The sequence below is a fragment of the Apus apus genome, chromosome 13 (genome assembly GCF_020740795.1).
Source record: "Apus apus isolate bApuApu2 chromosome 13, bApuApu2.pri.cur, whole genome shotgun sequence".
Lineage (NCBI taxonomy): Eukaryota > Metazoa > Chordata > Aves > Apodiformes > Apodidae > Apus > Apus apus.
Genome location: NC_067294.1, coordinates 11,624,035 through 11,650,981, shown reverse-complemented (window position 1 = coordinate 11,650,981; position 26,947 = coordinate 11,624,035). Strand labels below are relative to the sequence as shown.

At 41.4% G+C, this 26,947-nt stretch overlaps 2 protein-coding genes across 5 annotated transcripts in view; one reads left to right on the top strand and one right to left on the bottom strand.

The window, feature by feature from the left end:
• FABP6 (fatty acid binding protein 6) overlaps window positions 1–26,947 on the bottom strand; it is an 83,604-nt gene that overhangs the window by 17,649 nt on the left and 39,008 nt on the right. For 2 of the 3 annotated variants that reach the window (XR_007890820.1, XR_007890819.1), the window contains exons 5-7: window positions 26,788–26,947; window positions 10,792–10,861; window positions 1,320–1,413 (exon numbers count right to left, since the gene is read on the bottom strand). Coding sequence is in view for 1 of the 3 variants with exons in the window: in XM_051631516.1 (XP_051487476.1) it covers window positions 26,831–26,947 (117 nt within the window). In the remaining 2 variants the exon portion in view is untranslated. Of the gene's footprint in view, window positions 1–1,319; window positions 1,414–10,791; window positions 10,862–11,691; window positions 13,105–26,787 lie in introns of those variants that run through there. The other variant, XM_051631516.1, reaches the window with a different exon arrangement.
• CCNJL (cyclin J like) lies at window positions 4,458–26,830 on the top strand. 2 transcript variants are annotated; one of them, XM_051631507.1, is made up of 6 exons: window positions 4,458–4,471; window positions 5,146–5,260; window positions 15,912–16,122; window positions 21,800–22,099; window positions 22,917–23,076; window positions 24,174–26,830. In XM_051631507.1, the coding sequence occupies exons 2-6, from the start codon at window positions 5,183–5,185 to the stop codon at window positions 24,619–24,621; spliced, it is 1,197 nt and encodes a 398-aa protein (XP_051487467.1). In that variant the 5' UTR covers window positions 4,458–4,471; window positions 5,146–5,182; the 3' UTR covers window positions 24,622–26,830. The 2 variants fall into 2 exon arrangements, with proteins under 2 accessions (XP_051487467.1, XP_051487466.1); XM_051631506.1 differs by lacking the exon at window positions 4,458–4,471 and adding an exon at window positions 4,955–5,000 and having other exon boundaries at window positions 5,149–5,260.

The following is a 26,947-nucleotide window of genomic DNA, read 5'->3' as shown; positions in this document are numbered from 1 at the left end:
AGACTTGGTCACATGTTCTTTCTCAGGGACTAAGGAAGATCCAGGTGCATTTATCAGTCACCCTGGTTTGCTCTGCTTCCCAGGTGAGCCAGCCCCCAGTTACACCAGTCAATGATAACACTGCAGAGCCCTGGGGGCCACGGGGCTGCTGGCAGCTCTGGGCACTGTCCCCACTGCCCTTCCATGGCCTGGCTCCCAACCCCTGCCCACTGCCAAGGTAATTTATGCACTTGAAACAAGTCCAACATTAGAAACCGCAGAGTTGCATCAGGACAACACAAGCCCATGAGGCACAGCTCCCCATGCCCCACTCCAGCCCTGCCATGGCCCTGCCATTCCTCCCTGTGTTTTTCAGCATCAGTGTGGAGGAGAGACCAGGTTCCCTGGGTGCTTGACAGGCAGGTCAGGAAGTGAAAGACCTTTACAAGGAAGGGCATGTTCATAGCGGTTCTAATTTCCACAGAAATCACTGACTGAGAGGAGGAATAAGGATGAGCACTCAGCCCAGGAAGGAGCAGGGACAAGGGGTGCTTGAAGGGGAAACACAGGGAGGCTGACTCATGCACAATTCCCCTTCTCAGGCATGAAGCTGAGATATTGCAGGCTGCTGGGCAACAACAGCTCTCAGTGCCCCACAGCAAGACACAAGCATCCTGACTCAACCCATTCAGCAACTCCAGAAAACAAGAATCTACAACCACTTAAAAGCCTTTGAATAAAACAGGTTCTCCAAGGTACACAAAAATGCAACACTATTTTCCTTAAACCCCATGATACTATCAATAACAGTATTTTTTCTTCTTTCCTTGCACTGTCTCAGGCTTAGCCTGGCATGGATACACATCCAACAGCAGCTCACTTGGCTTAAAGTGCTTCATACTAGCCAGGGTTCCTAATTACAGCTCCTGAGAACAGTCCAAACCCTATAATACTTTCTTTAAAATAATAACAATTTACAACTTGCTTTACTAACAACAGATAAAAACAGGTTGCAGCTCTCTGAACACATGAACCCCCCATGGAAAGGGGCAGCCCTGCTCTCACCCTGCCCTTACCTCTGCCATCTGGGAGGGCACAGAGCTCTTATACCTCTAATAAGTTATGTGTTAAATCTGATCAAGCCAAGTCAGTAAAGTGTAGACAAAGCTTCATACAGCTTATGGGATCTTCCCTGGAGCATATTTTGCTGGATCAGCAAAATCATTGCACAGTTCCACCAGTTTTGGCTCTTGGAAGAAATAGGACAAGGCAGAGTTAGGCACAACTCCCCAGACACATCATCCCAGGTTAATACTACTGAAAGAAGAGGCCTTGCTTACCTCTTGCTGCTCAGGGCTATCCCTCCTTGCTGCTTACTTTGTGCTGGCTTCCAATCTCTCTCTGACCAGTATCATTCTCCAAAATTGCAGAAAACTAACATAGTAAAGAATAAAATGTCAATGAAGTAGATCAGCTAACAAAAACACATGATAAATTACAGAGGGACTACATGGGGAGAGCAGCAGAAGGTACAGAGAGACATAGAGAACCAAGCTCATAAAGCTCTACCTCCTCACAAGCAGGAAAAAAAAAAAAAAAGCACCCAAACTGGCTTAAATTAGTGCTCAAGTTGCTGCTGAGCCAATCAAGCTCTGGAGACCTGGTGAAATAGGAGGCACCTGGGCACTAAAAAGCTGAACTGCTCACCTAGAGAAGGAGGAGTTCTGGGGTATGTTGGGCCCTGTGCAGGTATGAGGTGGTCTCTGTTTGCTCTAATCTGGTTAGTTATAAGAGAACTGCTTTTGCACCTTCAGTAGCAGGTGAGGTTCAGGGGCAGAAGAGTGAACAAGTGGCTTTTGGGTGTCTTCCTGACACACACAGTCTCTGAAGCAGGAGCAAAGGCAAGACCAGCTGGTGCTGCCTGTGTTATACCTGAGTCTTGACTAAAAAGCCCATTTTTTTTTCTACCCAGGCTTGACCAAGAGCAGCTTAGCTCTTTGCTGACATGGGTACAGACTCTCTCTGTACTTTGTGCTGTCCCCTTACCACAGTATTTCCACTGCTTTGCTTCCTTAGCTGAGCCCCTGCCTCTCCTGAGCCCTTCATGCTGCAGGTAAGATATGGGTTGCCTGAGCCACTTTTTGGTCACTTTGTGGTTGGTGTCCTTAGTTATTTTCAGATACCTTTGCTTTCTAAAAGCAATTTAATTGCCCCAGCACTCAGAATAGTAGTACTAGTGGTAAAGATGGTAACTTGATTAATTAAACTGATTTTGTAATGGGGAAAAAACCCTCAATATTAACAACTTAATTGACTTGACTTACAAACTCAACTTGTATCAGTAAATTTTACTGACTTTGCACCTTGCTTTACCCAGCCATGATTTACTAACAATGAAAGGGTAATGTAACACTTCTCAAAGCTAATAGAAACTCTATGCAAACCTACTTTGGGAAACTCAGTGGGATTTTACTTTTATCTGTCTATTTTCTCAAATGCTTGAAGATTAAATCAAAACACTTCTGTTCAGGCCAAAGCTTATATTTTAAGGCAAACTTTGTTACTTCAGAACCTGATGAGGATTTCAATGACCCTTTTGGATGGAAAAGATCCACTGCAGCTGTCAGTTTTTACAATACCAATGACCTGATGTCTGTATATTGTTCACTTGACTATCAGATGGAATAGTACTGGATTCCATGTTCATGTATGTGGCCTTGCTTTCTTCAAAATAAAGCAATTCCAAGGTTCAAGGCTATGTCTGAGCTCTTATCAGGTCCAGAATTACTGTTCTCTCTTCATTTGCTGCTGTGAATGTTTTATTATATCAAAGACACTGTTGGTTGGATTTATTTTTTTTAAATCAACAGGGCAGTTTATTTGAGCCCTGCTAACAGCCATGTTACAGAAAGGAGAACCTCAGTCATTATTTGTTTCCATTTATAATATCAGTGCAGTTTCTGAAGGAAACTTTTGATACATCATACTTAATTTATTTTCAAATTGAGTAAGTGAAACACATGGATGATATTCTGGTAAAATAAAATGTTTTGGCTGCAAACATGATATGGAGTAGTTTCATATTTCCTTTGGAATCTCTATTTTTTTAAAAAAAAATCATATATTAAAAATACAATAATTTTAAATCAATAGATGTTATGGACATGAGTTTGTGAGAATTCATGCCATGTTTCTATTATTGAAACCTTATTTCAAAGAACTGATACTCTTTCTTTTAAATAATACTATTGGTTTGATTTCCACTGGGGGGGGAGGGCAGGGGAAGAGAATTGCATAGATATTATACATGTATAAAAACTGTTAGGGAAAATGAACCACAAACAGAGTACCTGTAAAGAAATGCTCTGGCTGTTATTCAAGAAAACTGTTAAGCACCTGTTCAGTTTTAAGCAAAAAGACAAGATATTTTTTTTCTTTGCCTTAATTTAAGGCACATCAGCACTTGAAGGGATACCAGGATGCACTTAAAAGAAAACAGGGAAAATTATTTTCGATGGACACTTGGTGGCAGCTGTTATCTGTAGGCTTAACAGCTCTTGCCACTTCACTTTGCTGCTTCTCTTTTATAGCAGGGGACCGAGCCAGCAAACACAGACGATAAACAACTGGGGTGTATTTTCTCGGGAAGGTTTGGTCAACAACTTTCTTTGATCACAAGAATATTTTTCCAGAAACACTAAAATCAAAACAAATATTTACTTTGACTGAAGCAGGCAGATTTTTGTTGTTTCTTTCCTTTAGTAAAGCAGCTGAGGAAGTAATGTTTTGGGAGGTTCTTTTGCAAATTTGAGCGTAGAATGAATGGCAATTAAGAAAAAAAGTCTAAAAGTGGAACTTAGTTGTTTAAATGGGAAAGCTGTTGCTAGGCCTGGTAAACTTTCTAATGAAAATTCTTCATCCTTAATGGATCAACAATGAGATTTTGGTGAAGAACAGGTTGTGTGGTGATATTTTAGCTCCTGAAATTGCTGGAGTGCTAAGAAAGACTTGTTGAAAGGTTTCAGTTCAATCTGCTGAAATATCCACTCAACTATAAACATGGTCTTCAGGGGCCTGGGAATAAAGTTATGTGGTATCTGTCAGTTTCTGGGGCTCTTTGGGTATAAAACTTGGAGAGGATGATAGTCCTTGGGCTTGCAAGGCAAAGCAGTGACTGACATGGTGTCTTGCAGTTTTAGCCAGGCTGAGGTCTGGTGGGAAATTATCCATCTCCAAGTTGTGTGGCAGCACAGGATGGTCCTGCTTTAGCTGGTGTTGTGCACTGCTGTGACTGGGACAGAACCTGTTCCAGAGACACGAGATATGGGTTACGTGGAGAAGTGCATCCTCGGGTAAATCCCAGCTCAGTGCCTGCACAGGACAGGGTTGCTTTCTGCCACTGTGAGAGCGAAACCTTGACATACGGCCTGCAAGGGAGCTGTGCTCCTGCCAAACCTCACGTTCAGACACAAGCAAGCACTTCTATCTGCAGGTTTCTGGCAGCTTAAGATAAGGCATCTTGTACCGGGAGCCGTGAAGCAAGGAGAAGTCAATCTCTTCTGTTAATACTGAGGATATTTATTGAGTATTCAGGGCCTTCACTATTGGGAGAAGATTTATATTTCGTTTTCTTGGGCAGATTGTTCTAAGACAACTGAAGGCAGCAGCCCTCAGCCAGTGCGCGCGGCTGCTGCTGCTCTGCCCCAGGAGCCGCCGTGCCCGGAGCGCACAGGTGCTGCGGAGGGGGAGGAACTGCCCCTGCCCGGGGCACCCAGCTGCTAATTAGCGCTCATCAACCTCCGAGCCGCACGGACGGAGGGGGCGGGGAAGCGAGGTGTGCTGTCACCCCCTCCGGGACTCGGCGGGGCTCCCCCGCGGAGGTTCCGCGCTCCGGGCAGCGCTTCCGCCGGCGCCGGGCGGTGGCTGCGGCTGCTGCGGCCCCGCCGAGGGGCTGCTCCGGGCTGCTCCGGGCCCGGGGGGGCGGCCCGCGGTGGGGGAGGGTGTTTTGCAGCTCCTGGAAGGTAATAAATAAATCAATACAGCCTCGGCGGTTCTGAGCGGTGCTGGTGGGGCGCGGGGGCCGCGCGGGGGCTGGTGCCGCGGGGAGGGCCGGCGGAAACAGCCGCGGGGCTTGGGGCGACTTGTCCGGTTTGTTCTCCTTCCCAGCAGAGCGGCCCCGTCTCTCTTCCAGACCTTTGTCTGGATGGGAAGAAAAAGGATGGAGGAGCAGTGGTGGAAAGGGGAGCTGGCAGCAGACATCCACCAGAGCCTGAGGATGAAGGTTGGGTCCCGCTTTGTTCCTTACCCTCCTCTCTCCATCTCCCCTGTGCTCTTCCCTCCCCTGCAGAAGCGCCCGGGCACCGCCCTGGGGCTGTTTCACTGCCCGGACCGAGGCTTGGGGTTGGAAAAACTCGGCTGCAACAGACAGATCTCAAAGGTGCAGATTTGCACAGAACTCTTCCCTGTGCTGCGCTTTTTGATCAAGACTTGCTCAAAACTAAACCTGTAGAGACTGCTGCCTAAAAATACCTGCCTGCAACTTTTCGGTAGCTTTCACTTAGCTGGGCTATGGGTGACTCATCGCGTTAAATGCTAAAAGAGGCTGCTGATGCTGACCTGCAACAAATTAACGTATCATAGGACCTGGATAAATACCTTTGCTTCTTTTCTGACAGATTAGCAGACTGCAGAGGAGCAGAAAGATGTACAGGCATGGTGTGTGATGGCTTTTCTAGAGTATCATTTACTGCAGATGGGTTAGAAAACTTGTAAAATGTCCTGCAGTAATCAAAAGACTGGTCGCTGTTTGAGCTGATGTCCTGGAGCAGGGAGAACTACGGCTGTTCGTTTACTTTTCCCATTTCCTTAGTAGACTCCCAACTTTGGAGAAGCTCTAGATGCAGTTAGGTGGGTAACAGAGCCCTCTGCAAATATTGACTATCTGCACTTGGCACAGCTTTTAAGTTACTAGAGTTATGGCCAGCAAAGTTAACACCCAGGACATTCTGTTCCCTTTGTTTTCTTTACAGGCATCTAGCAATAAATTGTCAGGTGATTTAATTGTTATCAGGTCTACCGAGTGGGCTGGGCTGTTCTCATGTCCTCCAGCTGAGGCAGGTCTTCCTGGCTCTACAGCGGGGGAGGAGTAAGGGAGAGAATCCAACTGACAGGGAGATAGAAGGTGGGGAGAAAATTTGACTTTATTTTAAGTGTATCTGCTACCTTTTCTATTCGACTATTTAATTGTTCGGCCTGCTTTTTGGATGTTGTCTGGCGACTCTAGGTTGCTGAAACGTCTTCTTTGTATATAGATACTAACTTAGGCCAGCTGAAATGATCAGACTTATTTAAAGAACCTGCAAAGAGGGAGAAGGGTCTCTGGGCTGCTCTCCTTTTTCTGCTCTGACGAAGCTCTGTGACCCTTTCTGCTCGAACAATTCTTACACTAGTTCTGCTCACTTTGTAAGGATGCTTTTCCTTTTTGAAGGAAGTACTGTATGAGAATCCAGAGTGCATTGGGGAAATACCATCGCACCCCCTAGGGCTTTTTTTTGGTTCACTTTCTGTGGTGGTTTGTTTTTTTTTCCCCCCAAGTAATTCTACAGAAACAACTTTCTGAAACTTGCTGAAGTTTGCTTTTTCTGTCAGAAGTGTCAGAATTTTCTGTAGCGTGTTGTGGACTCCTCAAAAAGATCTTTCAACAGAGATTAGGAAGACAGGTATTTTTAAGGTTCTCAGGTCAGTTTTGTGAGCATGGACCAGTTTTAGAGATACCTGTACAGTGTAGAACAAACTAGGCTTCAGCAGTGGCATTCCCACTAGAGTGTTAGTGCATTATTAATGTGCTAGCATATTAGTGCTGGAATACAGAATATTCAGACAGTGCTGCCCTCAAGCCTAAATGCCCTGTTTGGTTTAAGATACTTGCTGGAGGGTTCTAGTGCAACAGTGTGTGTCTTTGATCTTGGGTGAGAATAAACAGGTTTTAGTGTGTGAATCTGACAGGAAGGTTACTTAAAGATGCTTGTCAAGGAGGTTGAGATGCATGCTGCAGGCTATCCCCCTTTTATCGAAGAACACAAAGTCTGGGTTTAAGGTGATGAATAAAATGTCCCTTTTAAATAACATAACTTTTCTGAAAACAACGGAAGGATCATTAAAAGTACTTTTTCATCAAAACGAACTAAACATGAATATGGGAGATGTATGGCTGCTATTAAACAGCCCAGGTTTTATGTTAACAGCAAAAAAATGCTATGCCATCCTTCCCATCCCCCCAGTTGCATTTGGGAGTTGTTAATCTCATTGGAAGTTGGTGTCTTTTGTGACAGATGTTGTGTGCTGTATCTGATGGGTATGTTCTGCATGAGAGCAGATACTGAATGTGTGTGGTATACCTGGCTTCTGATTCACAGAGGGCTGAAAGATGCTGTGAGGCTTTGTGACTTCCCAAAGGCTCTAGCTCAGTGTGGAGGAAATTAATAGCCCTTGAATTGTCTGGCCAGTAAAATATCTGTGCTGTGGTTATTGTGATGCAGTGTTCAGTATTGTGTTAGCTACTGAGTGTGCTGACCCAGTGGAGCAAAACACTTAAATTCAAAAAGTGCTACACACAGACTTTAAACGAGAGGTTCAGGTATTCCCCTGGATTAGGCCAGAACATTGAACCTGTTGCAGCACTGAGCCAGGAAGGAAAATAAAAACTATTGTGTATGTTTGTACTAGGAGAGCCAAGGAAGGTGCTGTGTGTATGTGCTGGTATTTTCTGGTGCTTCAACTGCTTCTACCATGGCCCTAAGTCAGTGATAATGGAAGGGTGCTGCCTGTGCCAGGGACCTGGCTTTTGTGTCAAGATCGGAGACAATGGAAGTTCAATGGAAGTGGAACTACTGCAACATGTGTGCAAAACTCTTTTGATTACCTCAGTAGCCCTGAATACTCCACAAGCGTGAAAAGTTGAGTAATAAGCGAGTGTTGGGTTGGTTGGTTTGTTTGTTAAAGTTGAGGAAATACTTTGCTCTAGAAAGCAGTCTGAGTCTCACAGAAATAAGTGATATTTGGTTGCTATTCCTCCCCCACTTTTGTGCTTATGTTGAGCTGTTTCCTTCCAGGATATGTCCATTTCCTGCAATTAATGAGAATTTCTAGATCTATTTGCATTTCCCTTTTTATTTATCTCTTGCCAAGCTTCTCAGAGCAGGGTCAAATTTTACAGGACTTGTTTAATTTAAAGGGTTAATAATTGTAACTTGATCTTTTAAAAGGCAGTCCAAATAACTGTCTGCAGTTACTTTCAGCCAGGTGAGGAGAGCTGATGCTCCTTCTGCTGAAAGCAAACAGTCCTTTGCTGTTAAGTAGTAAAAATGTCTGAGTGATTTCCTCGAGGTGAAAGCTCCTCCACACCTGTCTCCCACCTCCTCTTGAAGTTTAAAGAGCTTAGTGAGGAAATGCTATTTACTACTATGATGTTTCATCTGTTCTGACATGTAACATTTCCCTCAGCTTTGTCCATGGTGTCAGCTTGGACTGCAGTCCCTGGAGTCAAATATAATCCATACAGGGTTTGTTGTGAAGGGCCCTTTTCTAGGGCCCTGGTTCTGAGCACTGCTACGTAAGTGCATTTCTTGCAGTTTTAAATAATTCTGTTAGAAGTAGTGCAGGATCCTGTTATTAATTTTGTTCAATAAAAACTTGAGTATAAGACTTCTTGTATGCAGCATATGTCCCTGTATTTTCTGTAGTTTTGGCAAAGGATATGGTTTACTTGACCTGTTGATACCATGTACTGTCCTATCTTTTAGGGCTCTTTGCTTTTTTAGAAGGCTGGTCTTCCTTTCAATGCTTAATTAAATGGTAAGTTTGATATATTCAGAACTGCCTGACATAGCCTGAACTTGAGATTGGTGCAGACTAGACACACTGAAGAGTGGGAAGTTGTTAGGGCATTGCATAGGTGGGGCTTCTGATTTTTGTTTTTAAAACAATGTAGATGAGAACTGCAGGGCTCCCAGATCATGTGAACATGCAAAGAGTTTTGGGCTCTAGTAATTTACTAGAGAGGATAAGACATTAACCTTTAATCTGATTCATCTTTCCAGTTTCAATCAGCTGTAAAACAAAGTAGGTCAAACAGGCATTGAGGTGTATTAATATCGGATTTTATCCAAGACTGAAGGCCCAGCAACAAAAGCATAATCTCTTCACTTAAAATTACACAAAACCTCTAGCTTTTGAAAATCAGTAACAATAGTATTACTGGTTGCTAGCTGTAATTTGCTTATGTTATAGATGGCAGCATGTGCATGGAGCTGAAAGGAACAGGTGTCCTAATAAAGTACATGATTATTCACTATTTCCCTTCTTTTTTCCTTAAAGTTTGAATTTCAATTTTCACACTCCTTTCTCTGATACTTCTCAGATTAGCTGCTGAACTGCTGAATACTTTGAAGTGTGTAAGAAGGACTTAATTAAATGCTTGATAAAATACCACAGTGGAACATGTGAAGTAATGGATTTTCAAGCACAATATTAGTTCAATTTTCCTGCAAATTTTGAACGCCTGGGATTGTTGTGAGGATGCTGAAGGGTGGAGGGGATTCAAGCACTAAAAGCTTTTACATAAAGTTGAAATACTGTCTTGGTCTGCCACATGGGGTTTTTGTGTGACATCTCAGTAGTATGCTGGAAGTTTAATTTCTCTACACTAAGCTCAGATCTGAAGTGATGGAGTCTGCATTTATCTCTAGATATTTTGAAAGACAAAAAGGTGGGTGGGAGGGGAGATGCATGAAGACCACAGAATGTAGTCTGAGACGGCCTCTTATCTAGGTAAAGAGGGGAAAAAACACTGAAGGTGGTACAGTTCTTTGAAAGAGTAAGTCAAACAACCTCATGTAAACCAAAGTCACTGAGAAGGTTGGAGACCTGGCTGGAATTCTTGTCCTTTGTGGGAGATACATGTGAATTTGCTGCTCTTTTTGAGTGTGCAGGAACAGTGGTAACACAAAAATCTTAATTTATGGTTTTTCATTTGCATATCAGTGGATGTATCACAAATGGGTAAGGGCTGCTGCTGGCAGTGCTGATCTAGGCAGTAAAACAAGTTTGTTTAAGCAGTTCTTCTGTCTAACTGATTGGTCATTGTTGAATGAGGGGAGAAAATAAAGAATATATTGCCCTTCCTTATCAGAAAGTATTTGGATCTTAAATTTTCACTGGAGATAATGAGGAACTGTCTGACATCCCTTTTTGAGACATGATCGTGTGAGGTTTGACTCTATTCTAACATACTGAATCTAAATGCTGTGCAAGGCTGGAACTTCTCCAAGGGCCTGATTAAGACTTGTCTAACAGAACTGAAGGGTGCTTAAATAATGGGAAACTATAATTTTCAGGACTCAGAGAGATATGGTCACAGCAGGGCTAAAAAGAGGAGTAATAGATCATGCAGTGAATTCTAGACTGTTCCTTACTGCTGTATTTTCTAACAGTTATAATCATTGGTCTCTCCCTCAGTGTTGTAAGACCGTGTGGTTTGTGCTAGCACAGACAAAGCCAGTGGGGCTGTTTCAGAGACTTGCACCATTTGTTTCTGCTCTGCAAGGAAACACTGCTGGTTCTACCCTAAGAGCACTGTCTTGGCAGTTATCTTTGCCCTTCCCTTTGAGTCTGTGTGGCCATGTGGCCAATTTGAAGATTAGCAAAAGCCAAATGCATCAGCTGTATTCTACTATCAGACTGTTCACAAACACACTTAACCTTTCTGACCTATTAATTAACTGTAATCTGCTGCCTAAGCATAGGAACACTTACCAGCAAGTTTCAGAAGAGTGATTTTGTTACTGGAAGGCATAACACTGCAGTCTGTGCAGAAGGATTGTTACTGTAGGGGAGAGAACAGCATGACATTAGTAGCAGAATTAAATTGGTAGCATACTCCCCAGCCTACTGCAGAGAGGCACACAGAGTGCTCTGAATTTTCAAGTTCCTATTAAAAAATAGTATAGTCTAAATTCTTATTTGTATATCGTATTCTTGTCTGCATAAATAATGTGTCATAGAGGAGTTGGCTTTTAGTGGTTTCTCATGAGCAGTGCAATAATTTTATCTGAGAGATCAGTTTGGCACCTTTCTTCCACAGCTGAAAGACCGATAACACAAAACAGGAAGGAGTTGGTCTCTTTCAAAGAACTGTGAAAAGCCTCCTATAGATAAGCTTTCCCTTTATTTTTCATCTACAGGCATTTCTTTTTCCTGTTCTAATGGCAACAACGTTACAGTATTTGTTATTCTTCCAACAGGAATTCTTAAAGATTTGGTGCAGATCAGGTACATAAAGTTTTTCCAGAACATGCAACATACAGAGAGCTACATGATTGCCAGAGTTACTGTGGTTTTACTTTTCACTTTTTTGTCAATTGGTGTGACTTGTATCAACATCACACAAATAGTATCTTGGTTTTATATACTTTTCCCCTGGTTTAAGAAGAACCATGGACATCTCGTTGAAACTCTAGTTCTGTACCTTTAATGGGTATTTTTCTTCACCATTTGGAAGCTTATTTCAGGTTAGGATCAGTGGTTAAGATCTGTGAGCTGTGGTAGCAGGGGCAATATTCTTGATTCTGTTTATATAACCAGAAACAAAAGTAGAGAATAAGAAAAATAATAATAATTAAAAGTATGAAGTTCATAATAGTAAATGGAGCGGGCTTGACTGTTAGTCAGTAGTTCTGGTTTAGGCTCCTCATTTTGCTTCAGAAATGAGAAGGTAATGTGCTTGGCTCTCCACGGAGGGTGCAGCTCCCTGGAGATGCCTGTGTGCACTGGCTGGGTGTCTTGCAGCTGACATGGCTGGTGACAAGGAGGGTAGCAAGAAACACAGGAGAGAGTGTCAGGAGATGTTGTATGTTTGACCTGTGGGACAGAACAGATCTCGACTGAAGTTGAAGAGCTCTGACATGGTAGAAAACCATATTCAGTTAACATCTCCCTTAATTTCAGAACCTGAAGCATACTTACATCAGTGCTTCATTTTCATTGTCAAAAAGCTTTGTGAGTTGTTCTAAAGTACCTTGATGAATTCCACTTTTGTTCTGAGAACTGATTGTTATTAGTGTGACTTATTACCATGTCACTTCACTTGCTAACTTTTCTGCTGCTTTTTTCTCCTGACTGCTTGTCAGTTCATTACTGCCTTTGTATCAGTGGGAAAGCAGTTTTATTGAGGAGAAATTGGACAGAAAAAAACCCGTGTGCGTGGAATTTCATGCCATGTTGAACACCAATTTGATGTGCTATCGTGATGAAGATAAATGCTGGGCAGACTGGCCTGTGCCAGCTGCTGCTTCAAGGGAGCTGAAGGAAGTGATCCTTTAACGTTTTATTCCTCTCCAATCGCTGTTTGGCTGATTTAGTTCAAATGGCCAGTGAAAGCCAAACGTTCGTGCGGTTGCTTAAAAGCTTTAGTTTGGCTCTTGTTTGCCTAGCGTCTCCTTTAGGGATGGCATCTGAAGTGCCTTTGCTCAGCCCAGTTACAAAACCTTCCGAACCGCGTCTGAAATCTTGTCTCCGGAGCCCAGGTGACGAGCGGCGCCAGGTGAAGCGGCCAGGTCACTGGTGATGGGCTGTGTCTGCAGGGAATTAATGGCTGGTGTCTGGAGCCTGCCTGTCTTTCAGATTGTCGAGGAAGATTTGTCGTCTTTAACAGCACTTAAAATGTTTACACTGATTCTCTTTTGGTTTGTCAGGTCTTGACGCTGGTAGGGGGTGGAGGCTTAAAAATTGTCTCCACCCTTAAGACCGTGTCTCAGTCCAAGCCTCACTTTTCAGGTTTTGAGATGAAGTGGTGATCTCTTTAAATGCCGTGCTCTGCCTTTCTGGAGGCTCCTTTGTGGAGAGTCACTGATCAATATGTTGAGCAAAGCTTGTTAAGTAATTTCCGAGACACCTGTGAGCCTCTTGTGTGCTGCTGCCTTTAGCATTTCAATGCGGCGGTTGCTCTGTAGCCCGAAGCAGAGTTCTTGAAGTAGATACGGATGAACAGGCCGAAGATAAGCAGAAGCAGCATATGAAAGGGCAATTCCAGCAGACAGCAGGACTCCCAGTTTCATCGCTGTTGCTTTACTGGAGATGGGGGGGGGGGGGAATAATTGTGGAAATTATTTTATTTATTCTTGCTCCCCAAATATTCTTTCTTTTTTTTTTTTTTCTCCTATGGAGTTGTATTTGCTGATCCTGCATCACTATCCCCAAAGCAGCAAAGGCATTTCTTTTTAATTCAAAGGAATATTTTTTTCTTGATGAGCTCATGCTAAAGAACCCTATGGGGGTTGGTGGGAAGGGGGGCATATCCGCAGCCGTGTTGATGACACTAAGCCTTGCATTGTTAACTGTGTACCACTCGCTTTCCTTTAACAGGAAACTCATCGTGTGAGCCTGATCTGTCAGTGTAAAAGCAGTCACACTGAGCTGCTTATTAGCTCCCTCATGCTATGTGGTACAGGGCAAGGCTCTTGCTTGTACACAGATAACTACCCTGGATCAATTAATACCTAGGAACTTGAGCTTGTAAGACACCACGGCACGTGGCTCTGTGCCTCCTAACGTTAATCCTGAAGTTTAACCTTGTCTGTGCTGCCAAGTCTTGGTACACAGAAGCTCAGTGTGGGTTTTTTGGTGAACAAAATAAGAATGCCTTTCATTCATGCCCTTTGCTAGTAACCAATTTAAAAAATGTGTATATATAAGCAGGTGTCTTACAGGGCAGTAAATGTCTGCGTTAAACCAGTAGCAGAATAATTCAATTGGCTTAATTTCAGTGTTTTGAATTTTCTAGCACAGTGGGCTGAGTAGAGGTGGTTCTGGCTTCTGAGAATCTGAAGTGTGGATGCAAATCTCTGGATCTCTTCTTTCCTTCTGAGCCTCTGATCCTCACCCACTGAACTGTAACATTTAGACATGCCAGATTTTTTTTTGCTAAATGTATAACTGGAGTTACTGCTTATTTCTTGCATTTGTTGTTAAGGTCTAAAAAAGAAAATTTAATCTATAATATGTATGCTGACCTCAGAGTATATATTACAATTTTGCTCGGAGATTTAGCTGTTGAAACAGGAAGGACATTTCAAAATATAAAATTTGAAGCTCCTACCAGTCACCGAGAAAAAAGTATTTTGCAGACAGAATTGCCACCTGATCCTATGGTAGCTTGGGCTTTGTAAATACATTTTTTTAAATGCTGCTGTTTTAACTGATCTAAGCACTGAGCTTTAAACCATTTCAGCTCAAACATTCGGGTTATGAGTATGCTATGAATTCATGCTCTGAACCTGTGTATGTCAGTTGTACTGACAGAAATCTCTGTACATAAATCAAATTTATGGGAGTTTTCTGGGTACAAAACAATGGGGGGGAACATGTTCCATTGTCTCCCTGCTTTATAAATTGTTACTGGTGGGTGATTTCTTTATAATCCTCCAGTGAAGGCTGTCCCAGGTTTCAAAGGGCTGTTTGCCTGTCCACAGCGTGTGTCTGTTCAGTCTGGAATGTGTTTATTCATTGACTTTCTTTAGGAAGGCCTGGGAAGCAATCATCCGGAACAGTGCTCGACTTGCTGTCTTTGTGAGCTGCTGCTCGTTCGGGAGCCTCCCTGCCTTCCAGTTATGTGCACCCCTCTGAGCCTGATTGTGGAGCTATTTTTTCCTGATAAGTTGAACCTCCTCCCCCTTCCAGGGGATGAAAGGAGCATGGGCAGCCACCGCACTGCCTGTGCAGGGTGGTGCCTCTTCTGTAAACGGGGTAGCTAGTGCAGATACTTCCTCTGAACACCCTTTTATAAAAATTAAAATCCTGATTGATTTAGTAGAGTTAACTGCTATGTATTGCTTAGCATTCCACTATGCAACACATCTATCCTGGAGCACTGTACTACTACTGCTTTATTTTCAAATGTATGTAAAACAAAAATGATGTATTACCTTGGCAAATTACCTTGCTGAAATGGTATCTTTCTAATTTCTGCCTGTTGAAATATAGTCAGCCCATTTTAATTCCAGTCTGGCCATGGTAACTGCATTAGTGTATGACCATGTCTAAAGTGAGAAGGTAGCAATTTTTTAAGTGTCATTAGCTTGTAGATATTCCCAAGGATCTTCCCTTAACCTACTCCTTGCATAGCAGCTACAAACTCGTGTGTAAAAACCCTTGCAGGTAAAGATCTAGCATAGACCAAAAACTTGAATAATTCTGCCTTTAAAATGGAAATTCATATATTGCATGTGAAATACAGTCTGTCAGGGGTTTTGGGCTTTTATGATGCTGACATGGTTTACTACAGAAAATTCTGGAATTTGCTAATTTTCCTTTTTTCTTGTTAATGTCTACATTTTTTTCTTGCTGCAGCCATGCATGATGTGATTATTTTTTAAAAAAAATGTTTAGATAGATGTTATTTATTCTAAAGACCTACCCATTTTTTTTTGGCAAAGGATGTAGGAACTTGGGCAACTGAGGAAGGGGTAATATCAGAGAAATGTATCTTGCCCTTCTTGCCTATGAAACTCTGTTAAAACCTTATTTAACAGTCCAATTTGGGTGAACAAAATTAAAAAGAAGTCCTTCAGGAAAATTTTTCATGGCCAGGAAGTATATACTGTAGAAAGTAACAGCAAGTTGTTCCTGAGTTAAACTGTAATTTACCATGTTGGACTGTGTGTGTTTAATGCTTGTGAGGAAAGTGTGTGTATGACTGAAGTACTAGAAGTCAACTGACTGTCAAAGCATGCAGAAATCCAGCCCTGATTTGTGTCCCTCGCCGTGCTGGAGCTGCATGGCATTTCCCATAGCAGCTGGTGGGTGCTGAGTGGGGATTCCAGACACTGGCACAGTGTTTGTTGTAGTACCTCTCTTTTCTCTCTTCCCCTTTCCTGCAGGAGCTGAAGTTGCCAGTGTACCAGGCTCATTCCCCACAGATTGGGATGCGCCGCTACTTCATTGACCTCCTGAGTGTGCTCAGCACCCGCTGCAACCTCTGCCCCACGGCCCGGCACCTCGCCAGCTACTTGTTGGATCTCTTCATGGATCGCTATGATATCACTGTCAAGCAACTGCATGTGGTTTCATTTGCCTGTCTTCTCCTAGCAAGTAAGCTGGCTGCTGTCTATTTAGGCTTTTTTTTTTTTTTTTTTTTGCCTGAGCAGATGGTGGTTTTCCTTAGAGATCATGTGCTGTTTTCCCAGCTGAAGAAGTGTTTTCTTCATTGACCAGAGTGATTTTTCTGACGGGTCAGGAAAGCTTCAGGCTGGTGCAATAGAGGGGAGAGAGGCTAGGACTGATTTGTAAATGGTTATGAAACTGTACCCTTAATTTCAGACACATTAGACTGAATGAAATACCAGGTTCAAGTAGCCTGGAGACTGATGCTGCTCAGAGGGGTACTCCTTCAGCTTTCAGACAATCACTTTTTCTCTCTTTGGATAACTTCATAACTACGAGATGTCTTGCAGCATTGCTAGTTTTTTGGTGTGGGGGTTTTTTGTTTGTTTTTCTTGTGTTTTGTGTTGTGTTTTTTATTATTATTTTCCCAAGTGCATGGATGAATGTTACCTTCAGGAAAAGGTAATAGGATTTTCTTGAGATAAATCTGACACTTTCAAGTGTACTCCTCCTCCATTTTTCCCCAGCATAAAATTGATGCTTCAACAGTTCTTCTAATACCTTTTCATTTGGACTTAGAGGAAGAATTTATAGCTACGGTTTGTTTCCCCTGCTACTCCAGATAGGATGAAACCAGAACTGTCAAACATGTTATGAATTGGTATGAGTTAAATGAGTTGGTGTTCTGGTAAGATACTGCTTGGGCAGAGGTTCACTATATGAGATTGGGTGAGCTGGACTTTTGACTTCTGTAGCTTTTTGGATTTAAAAAGAAGCAAAAAAACCCTTCAGGACTTTCCTTACGTAAATGACTGAAGTAAAATGCAACTTTAAAGCCACCTCTATGCAACTGTGAAGCAAAAGGAAGTGTACAAATTGCCCTATGATAATGCTAGAGGGAAATGTTTTGCAAACTGCTGCCTGTTTAAAAAAACAAACAACCAATTTACTATATAGAGCAAACCATTACTGTAGGAAGTTGCATGGTTTATCAGCAGAGGATTGCAGCAGAAGTGCTCTTTGGGCTGTGCTGCAAGACACTTGCACTTCTAAAAATTATATACCTTTACCATAGAGAACTAAAAACTCATTTTTTAAAAAATAATTTTGGTGTTTATATCACATCAGGATGAATGGAGACTGTCTTTCAATTACTGTTATGAACACATTTTGAGAAACTCTTGAGTTTTCTTTCTGACTGCTTCCTTAAAAAAGAGCAAGAGATTAAGGGTAGTGTGCAGACCTCAAGCAAGATGAGGTGTAGTTAGAGGCAAGATTACTTATTCCTACTGATTACTGGAAGTAGGGAGGTTTTTGGGGTGAAAGGGGCAAAATAGGGAAACTTTTAAGCAGCCAGTTTTTTAAATGGAAGCAATAAACTTCCAAGGTAAATGCAAGCTGAAGACAATTTTTAAGATCAGAGAAGATTCTGTCAACTTGTGTTACGTTTTTGAAGTTTGTTGCTTCTATCTCGATTCTAAAGGATCTCAAAAACTTGTCTTTTTTCCTTTACCTACAAACTTTACCATGACCTTTTTGATAGCATAGAGCAGCAGTGCTCTCATGATGGAGAATACAGCATTTCACTGGCTGTCCCTTAGTTAGTTGCAGCTCATTTCTCTTGCTGTATTCTAGAAATGCATGTTGACTGGCTCATCAGTCTCCCCGGTGATGAATTGTGAAAGAGTTAAGGGAGTGAGAAGATAATGCTGTTCCAAAAAAACTGCACTCGCAGCCAAGTAATGTTCACATGAGATTTTCTGCAGTTTAGGAATGTGGGAGTGTGGGAATCATCCAGTTGTTCACCAGCTGGAAGATGGATGTTTCTTTGCAATCTATGCACAGGGTGATAATTGGAGAAGGCCTCTGGAAATACACCAAATAGGTGAGCACCTCAGAACAACTGTAAAAGCTTTGAAGTTTACTGATGTCATCAAGGGTTATTATTTTCTCTGAGACAGTTCAGAAAAAGAATGCTAAAAGTTGTTCACAGTAACTTAGAGGTGAACTGAAAGCTATTGATGGCGGGGAGGAAAAGTTGCTGGAAAAACTGATGTCAGTTACTGTAGGAATGCCTGTAGAATAGACTGTCTCTCTCACTTGCATTAAGAGAAGCTTTGTGATCTAAATCAGAATAGTAAACTAAACATGTTTTTGTAATACAGAAAGACCTGGTCCATGTGGATGTTTTGGCTAGGGACACAATTAGAAGACACAGGACTTCCTTCTGAGGTCCAGCTGTGGTAAGACAAGTAGTCATATGTTCCTGCTGTTACAAGATCGTTAGTGAAGTCCAGTGGTTTTAATTGCTCAAGACAATCCAGCTGTCCCTTGCTTAGAGCAGACTAGTGATTGCTCATGTTCACTGCTGTTGGGTATGGGAGATGCTGGCTTTTGGTGGGAAGTAATGCTAGGCAGCTGGGCCTGATGGTCTTCAGGCAAGCCAGCTGGATGTAGATACCAGTTACCAGTACACCTGCACAGAAGCCAGCATTGCTGTCTCTGCACCCGGCTATGGATGGATGCTTACTTTGCAAACAGAAGTGACAGAAAATGTCACTACTTTCCTTTTCCCCCAGAGCACCCCAGTGCTTTGAGTAAGCTCAGATTTTCCCCAGACAAAAATCAGATGGCTGATACTTCCAGTAAGTGGATTGATCTAGTTTTAACACTTTGCCTGAAGGGAACTGAATATCTTTCAGTTCACTCAGCCTGCAGCTGAGAAGGCAGCCCCTTGCAGAGGAGCACTGTTGAGCAGCAGTAGGTTGTAATGTTCTAAACTGCATCTTCTTTGGGTAATTTATTACAGAAAATTATTGTGATATTTTAAAGTGCTCTAGCCTTAAGTGCTCTTTTAGAAAAAGGGATTGTGTAAAGATATCCCATCTGCTGTAGTGCTACTTGGCTCAAATTGCCTGCTGAAAGCTGTGCAGACCAGCTGCCCCAAAGTAGATGAGATGCACTGACACAATCCACTCCAATGGTCCAGCTGGAGGAGCAGTAAACTCTGGGGGGAGAATAAGCACCTGGACAGTCAGTCTTAAACCACTGCAACTGTTTCTTCTGTGAGTTTTGTAACCGTGATACAGGGGGCTGTACTGTTACAGTGTGCCTGTCTAGGTAAAGCAGTGCAGCTTTTGCTTGTTGCTGTAAAATCCTAGCTAGGTCTTAAAAGCTGCTCGTTTCTTCCCTGAAGAGTTAAATCCTCTTCAGTAGCAGGTGCTTCAGTACCTGATAAAAGCAACATCTCTCACTCATTCAGTGGCATTGAATGTTCCAGCAATTCTAGTTCTTATGGCTCCTCTTCCTCAAGAGGGTTCTGCTGCTATGGAGATATGACAACAGTTTTTACATTTGAGTATTGTTTTAAGGAAAGCTAGCTTACTGTTCAGCAGTGCTGCAGTGCTGCACTGAGTACTTGGATACTTCTTGTAGTTTTCATGGCTTAATTTTGCCCAACTCCTTAATCTGCCATTATTATTATCATCATTTCCCTATTGCTTTAACGTGTACAGAATATTTTCTTAGGTAATTAACCTTTACTATAGTAAAGGCAGAGTTCAATTTTAAAATAGGTGAGAAGTGCTTGGTAAACTTGGAAGCAAATTGTTGGGTCTAGGTGGAACTGGGAAAGGAAATGTGTTTGACTTGTTTGTATGCTTTGCATGTTGCTTTGGAAAGTAGCACATATTAACATTTTACAGTTTAGTTGAAGTGTAAGTTATGAATTTATTTCTCTCCCCCTTTCTACTCCCCCCTCCTCACCCCCTGGCCTTCTCAACTCAGTTTGTGAGTCTTTCTTCTAATTACCTAGTACATTTATACTCAAAGTCTCAAATCTGCTGCAGTGGCCACTGTTATCTAACATTAAACCTAGAAACTAGAGTGATGAAAAGCAGAAGGGGGGAAATATTAAATAACAATCTGAATCACTAAATTTAGTTATTCTCAATTAATTTTAACTTTAAGAGAAAAATTATTTTGGTCAACTTTGCCTTATGTTGGTATGATAACTCCCCAACACTAGTGTGCTGGTACTCTGCTCTCCAGACTAGTCTGACTTTTTAAACTTCCAAGGTTGCGTGGGAAGAGAAGGAACTAGAACTTACAGAAGCCAGTGTGACAGATCACATCCTTACTTCCCTGGGCATGCAGTGGTTTCTCCTACTTCAGCTGGCATATTCCTTAAATTGCTGTATCTGGCTGTGACATCACTTTGTATGAAAAAACAGAAGGTTAACTTTTCTCTCAAATGTAATTTTGCTTAAAAAGTTCTAAATTCAGATGACAAGGAAATTCATCAAGGTGTGTACAGACTCCTGAATTTTAAGGGCTTTTTCACTAACAGTGTGCCCACAATCCTTTCCTGTCTTACTTTGTGTGATGGATGGATTTTCTTTTTCATTTTTATTGTTATCCTCTTTTATGGTGGGGTGGCTGCAATATTACACTTTGAATGCATTTCAAATCCATGATACCTGAACACACTCTAAGATGGAAAATCCATTTATAGATGTGTTAGAAAGACACTTAAGCTGCTAATAGTACAGAAAACTGTCAGGCTTTTAATACACTGGAGATGCTTTGGATGATGGAATTGCTATGCTAAATGGACAGGAAGATCTTACTTTTAAGATAATTTTCTAGTGCAATACTGGTTTTAATTGTTTCAGATTTGTCGAAAATGCTCTGAAACTGTATGACATGCTAGTATCTTGTCAGTGGTTTGAGTTGGTAAAGGAGGACTCTTGTAGAGGCAATGGAAGGATGTCTGAAGCAACATGAAATATATCAAACAGAGGAAGAATAACTATGGAGTACTTCTAAGTAGCTATGGGTTTGGATTTTGCAGCAGGGATGTTTTTTTAAGCTGTACTGGAAACGTTATTACTTGCGTTGCTCTTGAACAAGGAGTTGCTGGTAGGTCATTTTTGGCTTGGGAAACCAGCAGCGTGAATTTAAGAAGATTTAATTGCTTTCTTAAGCAATTTTCTGGTGAAAACAGAGTCATTCTAGAGAATACAGCTGTTTCAGTAGGCTGGTAAATACAATTTAGAAAAAGATGCAGCTTTTCTTAGCTATCTTGACTCTGAAAATGTGTGCTCCTTCCTAACCTGTAGAAATGATTTCTGTTAATCACTTGGTTACAGTGCACTTCTCCTAGCCTTCCAGTGACCTTAGCTAATGAGGCTGTCCAAGACAGGAAGGAACAAATGCAGAATTCTGAAGCAGAAAGGGCAAGGGTGATGTTGCCTGAGGGTTTTTAATGTCTTCCTTTTTGTAGCATGTGTATTTAGCTTCCATACCCAAAGAAGCATTTTTCCCTCAATATTAGATCTTTCCTAGCCATATTTTACCCCATACTGCTTGCTTTCTTCACACTTGACTGAATGTCCTTCAGCAAACTGCTTCCAGTTGTCAGAAAAGTTATCTGTAATCCTAAGGAGTTCATAGTCTTGGTTTTGGAAACAAACAAAACCATAATGAGGATATAGGAATATACTGGCCAGTCTGTTGGCTGCCTCTTTATGCCATGGTGCTTTTCTTTCCTTCTTTATAAAGCACCTTTTATCATTAGACTTCCTGGTTTTGGGGGTGCTATTTCAGACTTTTAGACACTCATTCATGAAGGTAAATCTTATCTGAGAACCATCTCTTCTGGCAGGTAAATTTGAAGAAAAAGAAGATAAAGTTCCAAAGCTGGAGCACTTAAATAACCTGGCGTGCATGTGTAATGTGAGCACGGAATTGAACAAGAAAGATTTGCTTAGAATGGAAATGCTGCTTTTGGAAAACTTCAACTGGAACCTCTGCCTACCAACACCAGCACACTACATTGACTACTACCTCTATGTGTCCATTGGCGAGAATGACCTTCACAATGGCTGGCCCATCACCTCACTGACCAAAATCAAAGCTTTTCTGGAGAAATACGCGTACTATTTCCTTGATTTCTCAGTGCAAGGTAAAGAGGCTTAGATCTGTGCTAATGATCTTCCATTTGGCAAAGGGCAGACATCTGAAAGAGAGAAGGGCTGTACAGCTTTTCACAAAATGGACTGCACAAAATGATCTGTGCAGAACAGTTTCTCTTTGCTGGTACTTCAGATGCCAAATGGTGTGGTGTCCTTGTCTCGTGCAGAAGCCTCATCTCTCTTCAGAAATCTCCAGCTGAGATGAATTTTTTTCAGCAGCTTAGAACACTAATTGGAGAGACTGTTTGAAATGGGGTTGAATTTTTGATCTGCCACAGAGTATGAACTATTGTCTACTGCAGATGTGTTCTTATGTAGTTCAATGTATGAATCTTTTTTAATGGTATTTTTTGAGAAGGTTGTGTTCTGCCAGACATGGCATATTTAGAATGATGGGGGTTTAAATAATTTGGTTTTCAGCATCACTTCCAATATCTGCTGACATGAGAGGCAGTAAACCGCAGCATCCTCACAAGCTGGTTTCAACGCTAATATAAATGTGTGTGATTGTCAGTACCTAACTGTGATTCAGTTAAGACCAGTCCCCAAATTTCAGCAGAGTGTATTCTGTGAGTTTTTCAGAAATGAAAGAAACTATAGTGAAACCTTGATAGTAGTTACAAACAAGTGGCACCTTCATCCAGGTTTGAGAGACTTTCTGGTCATGAGTTAATAGTCTGAGAAGCATGGAACAAAGTTGGGGATTTAATTTTGTCCTGTTTTGCCATGTATACACATAATAGGCTCACTGCAGAATTAGTAACTGTATAGTCCTCCATTTTTTCAATTTATTTTCTTCTTTTGTAGATCACACTTTCCTTCATTTCCGTCCATCTCTGACTGCTGCAGCCTGTGTGTGTGCCTCACGGATCTGTATGCAGATTTCTCCTGCCTGGACAGCACAGCTTGAATTGCTAACATGTTATTCCTGGGAACATCTTGCCCAATGCATTGAAATGATGCTCATGTAAGACCAGAAAAAAAAAAGTAACCTGTTTGTGCTCTTAGGAAGATGTTAATACTCTTAAATATATATAACTGTATATTATATATTATATAAAAATATATACATATATATTATATAAAATATATAAACATCTATACAAATGTTTAAGATAGGAAGCTACTACATTGGTAAAGTTCATTTTCAGTTTGGGGAGAAGACTAAAAGGGAATAAATCAGTTTGTGAATAGTGTTAAAATACAGTATTTATTAAAGCAATGTGCAGTGGAGTGCACAAGTTAGTGTTCATTATGCTTGCTTGTACTGGTTGTCTGTGTGATTGGATAGAAGCTTTTACAGATGCTTGGTAACAGCTTTTTTCCCTTTGTTTTCTCATTGTACTTACACTAGTGTCTCTGCAGCAAGGATATTTTATCTCAATGTTAGAGACTACAACAGGGAGATGTTTTAGAACTCTTCTTTGTTTTTTTCCAGTAAAGGACTTGACTGTCATGCCTCAATACTGCTCTGGTATGTGAGCACATACAGTCTTCACAGAACATGAGAAGTTTAATAGAATTATTTAGTTTGGGAGTGATGGTGGACCTTGGAGGTAGCTTCTGAATTGCTGCTTGAAACAGGGCCAACTGAACCTAAATCAGACTGCTTGAGGTGTTGTCTAGTAAAGTTTTGAGTGCTTCCAAGGACAGAGACTTCCTAAACTCTGAGAAACTTGTTCCAGTGCTTCATCATTTTCATGATGATCGAAAGTAAAATTAGTTTCTTCCTAATATCTAACAGGAATTTCCCTGTTGTAGCTGTGCGCTTTAATACTCTGCACAATACTTATTTTAAAATGTTTTTGTGCTGGGAATGTAAAGTTCTAAGATAATCAGTCCATCTGTTGGCATCACAAGTGTGTTTTTAAAGATCCATAAACCTGTTGTTAGTTTGTGAATATGACAGCAGGTTGATTAGAAATGAATTGTGAAAGAACCTGAGGATTACCATATTCAGCTAGGGCTGAAAAGCTGAGAAGGTAGCCTGACTGGTGAAATCTTTGGGATATATGCAAGCTCTGTGCACTTCTCAGTTTGATAAATCTTACTTGTTTCTTTCAGGTATTATGAGAATGACATCAAAGAAGCCAGTAACACAAAAAAGCATGTAACAATTCAACACCAAGAACAGGAAGTAGCGGGGAATCTGAGCCATCAAGCCACGACTCAAGTTCTCTTCCAGCAATCTAGTTATCACCCTTTAGCCCAGCATTCAGCCACACTTTCCCAGTTCCAGCCTCCAGTGCAAGATCTGTGCTCTGCTTATCGTGACTCTCTACAGGCCCCCAGGCCCAGCAGCCTGCTTGCTGGGAGTGCTGGCAGCTCACTGCTCTCCCACACAGCTCTCCAGACCAGCCTCTGGCCACCAGCCCAGACTCTGCCCATCCAAATGCCCATTGCTGTGCAGATGGCCTTAGGAGCAGAGCCCAGACACTGCATTTCCACGGCTTATGGCAGTAGTTACTTCAGTGGTCATCATTCATATGCAGCTGGGTGCTTTGATGGATAAATATTGACAGAGAAAAAGGTGATATGAATAGAAGTTGAAGAGGAGACCTTGTGTGTGATACGTGTATCTGAATGGAAACTATGAAGGAACTGAATCCTTATGACTTGCTCATTCAAAGAATGTTGATCTGGGTGCCTCTCTGGCAAGGATTGTACCTTTGGCTCTCACAGAGAGAGAAATAATAATATACCTTGGTTGATGTCACTTTAAGAGGCATCTGCGTATAAGCCCTGTGCAGATTACTTCCTTCTAGTCAGTTAGTGACTTGTCAGAGTTGGCTGAGAGCTTGTGTTGAAGAGTTATTTCAGGCTGGAATATTTGTTGAATTTTTTGCCAAGTAAGAACGTACCTAGAGGAAAACACGGGGTGCTTTCCTTCTCTCCCAGTAACAGGTCACTTGAGCAGTGGCAGCTTATACTGCTGAAAGCTTCTACTAAAATGTACTGAAATTTGTATCAGTTAAATGTGAACTTCATTTATGCAGAAATCTATGGGTAGAACACTTTCTGTTTTCTTTGAGCAGGAGTGATAGTTCAGGAGTAAGACTTCAGAATAAAAGGAAAAAGAAGCAGGCCAGAAGACTAAGACTATCAAATAATTTTTTACTTAAAATTCTCTTGGGATTTAAATGTGGTGCTGCTGAACAGAACTCTGCCTTAAAGTATTTTAGAAACAAATTCAAAACCTTGAATCATCTCTTAGGTCTTTAATGTTCTGCTGCTTTTGAGACTGGGGATTATTGTTAGTAAAATTGTTCATGAGCTTTATCAGGGATGTAATGTTACTTGAAGAAATCCTCTTGGAAAAACTCCTGAAAGGTTCACTGCCTTCTGTTACTTCATGTTTTGGGTTCAGTGACTTGTGGCAGTAGTTCAAGCTCAGGGCAGAGGAACTGGTGTTAATGGGTGCAAAGATAGAGAACTGGTTAATGTTACTGTGACATTAGTTTGATTGCAGCAGTAGACAATGCTGACTTAGCTTTTTTTAATACTGTCTGGGCATTCTCTCAAAGTGTAGCTGGTAAATTGAAGATCATTGCTTTAAAATGAGACACACCAACTGTCATATATCAAAAGGTTTCTTTTTCAACAGAAACCAGAGATAATGGTTCAAAAAACTGTACAGGCTTTTGTTATGTTAATGTAGATATTTACAAGAAATGAGCTTCTGCAAATGCAGAATTTTAGTTTTGACATGCAACCACTACTGTAAATGTGTTAGAAGGCAGTGAGTGCTCTTGGTTTGTCTTTTCTCTAAGGATCTCAGGACAGCAATACAAGTAATGTGCAATATGCTTTTACTGACTTGGGGCAGTTTTTTCAAGTCATGTGTCACAGTGCTGGTTTAAATTATATTTTTTAGAGGAGTGTTTTAAAGGGTGTTTTAGGGTGGAGGGGAAAAATAAGCCTGCATGCTAACATGTGTTAGTGTAACTGTCTTCCGAGACTGCAGCTTTTGGTATCAAGTTAATAATTTCTTCCATTATGCAAGTTAGAGCAGTCCTATTTTTTTAAAAAATGTAAACTGTAAATGAAGAGGCAGTACTCCTCAGAAATTAGTCTAGAATTTTAGATAACTTAGTTAATCTGTTACTCTGTATGCTTTGTATTTATATTAAACTTTATTTTTAGAAGACTTCAGTATATTTTTTTATGTCCTTCCACAGATGTAAGAACAACATATATATATGGCAGTACTGCTGTGTGGTTTTTCTTTGGTTTCTATCTTCCTTATAATTTGCATCATATGCAGTGTATGCTTTGGACCAACATTGTGCTTAGTTGTGAAAATACTTGCTAAGTTCCTAATAAACAAGCACACATCTTAAGTACTCATTTTGTTTAATGGTATCTCCTTAGCTTTCAGGAGCTAACAAAGAATATATGTCTATACCTTAAAAATACTCTGTCTGAGCACTCAATGTTTTACAGAAAAGTGGTGAGACAAATGTGATGGAATAGCCTTGCCAAATTCAGGAATTTGGTTAGTGCACAAGAATTAAGGTCCTACTCCAATAAAGTACTGGTGTATATGAGCAAGTACAAAGTAGGATGAGGAGATGGCCAAAGAAACAGAAAACGTGCAAAGACAAGGTAGGGACATAAAATAGTATCAGAATAGATTGTTCCAGCTCATATGGCCAGTGTCTTGCAGGTACCATCTTACCTGAGGAGGTCAAAAAGCTCAATAGGACAATACAGTTGTGTGTTCAGCCTTTCTTCTGGTGACTGCATCTTCTAATTGGGAATTTCCATTGAGTTCTAGGTTCTCTTTGTGCTGTTGTATCATGGATGGAGTTGGGGCAGGTTAAGTCCCACAGCAGACT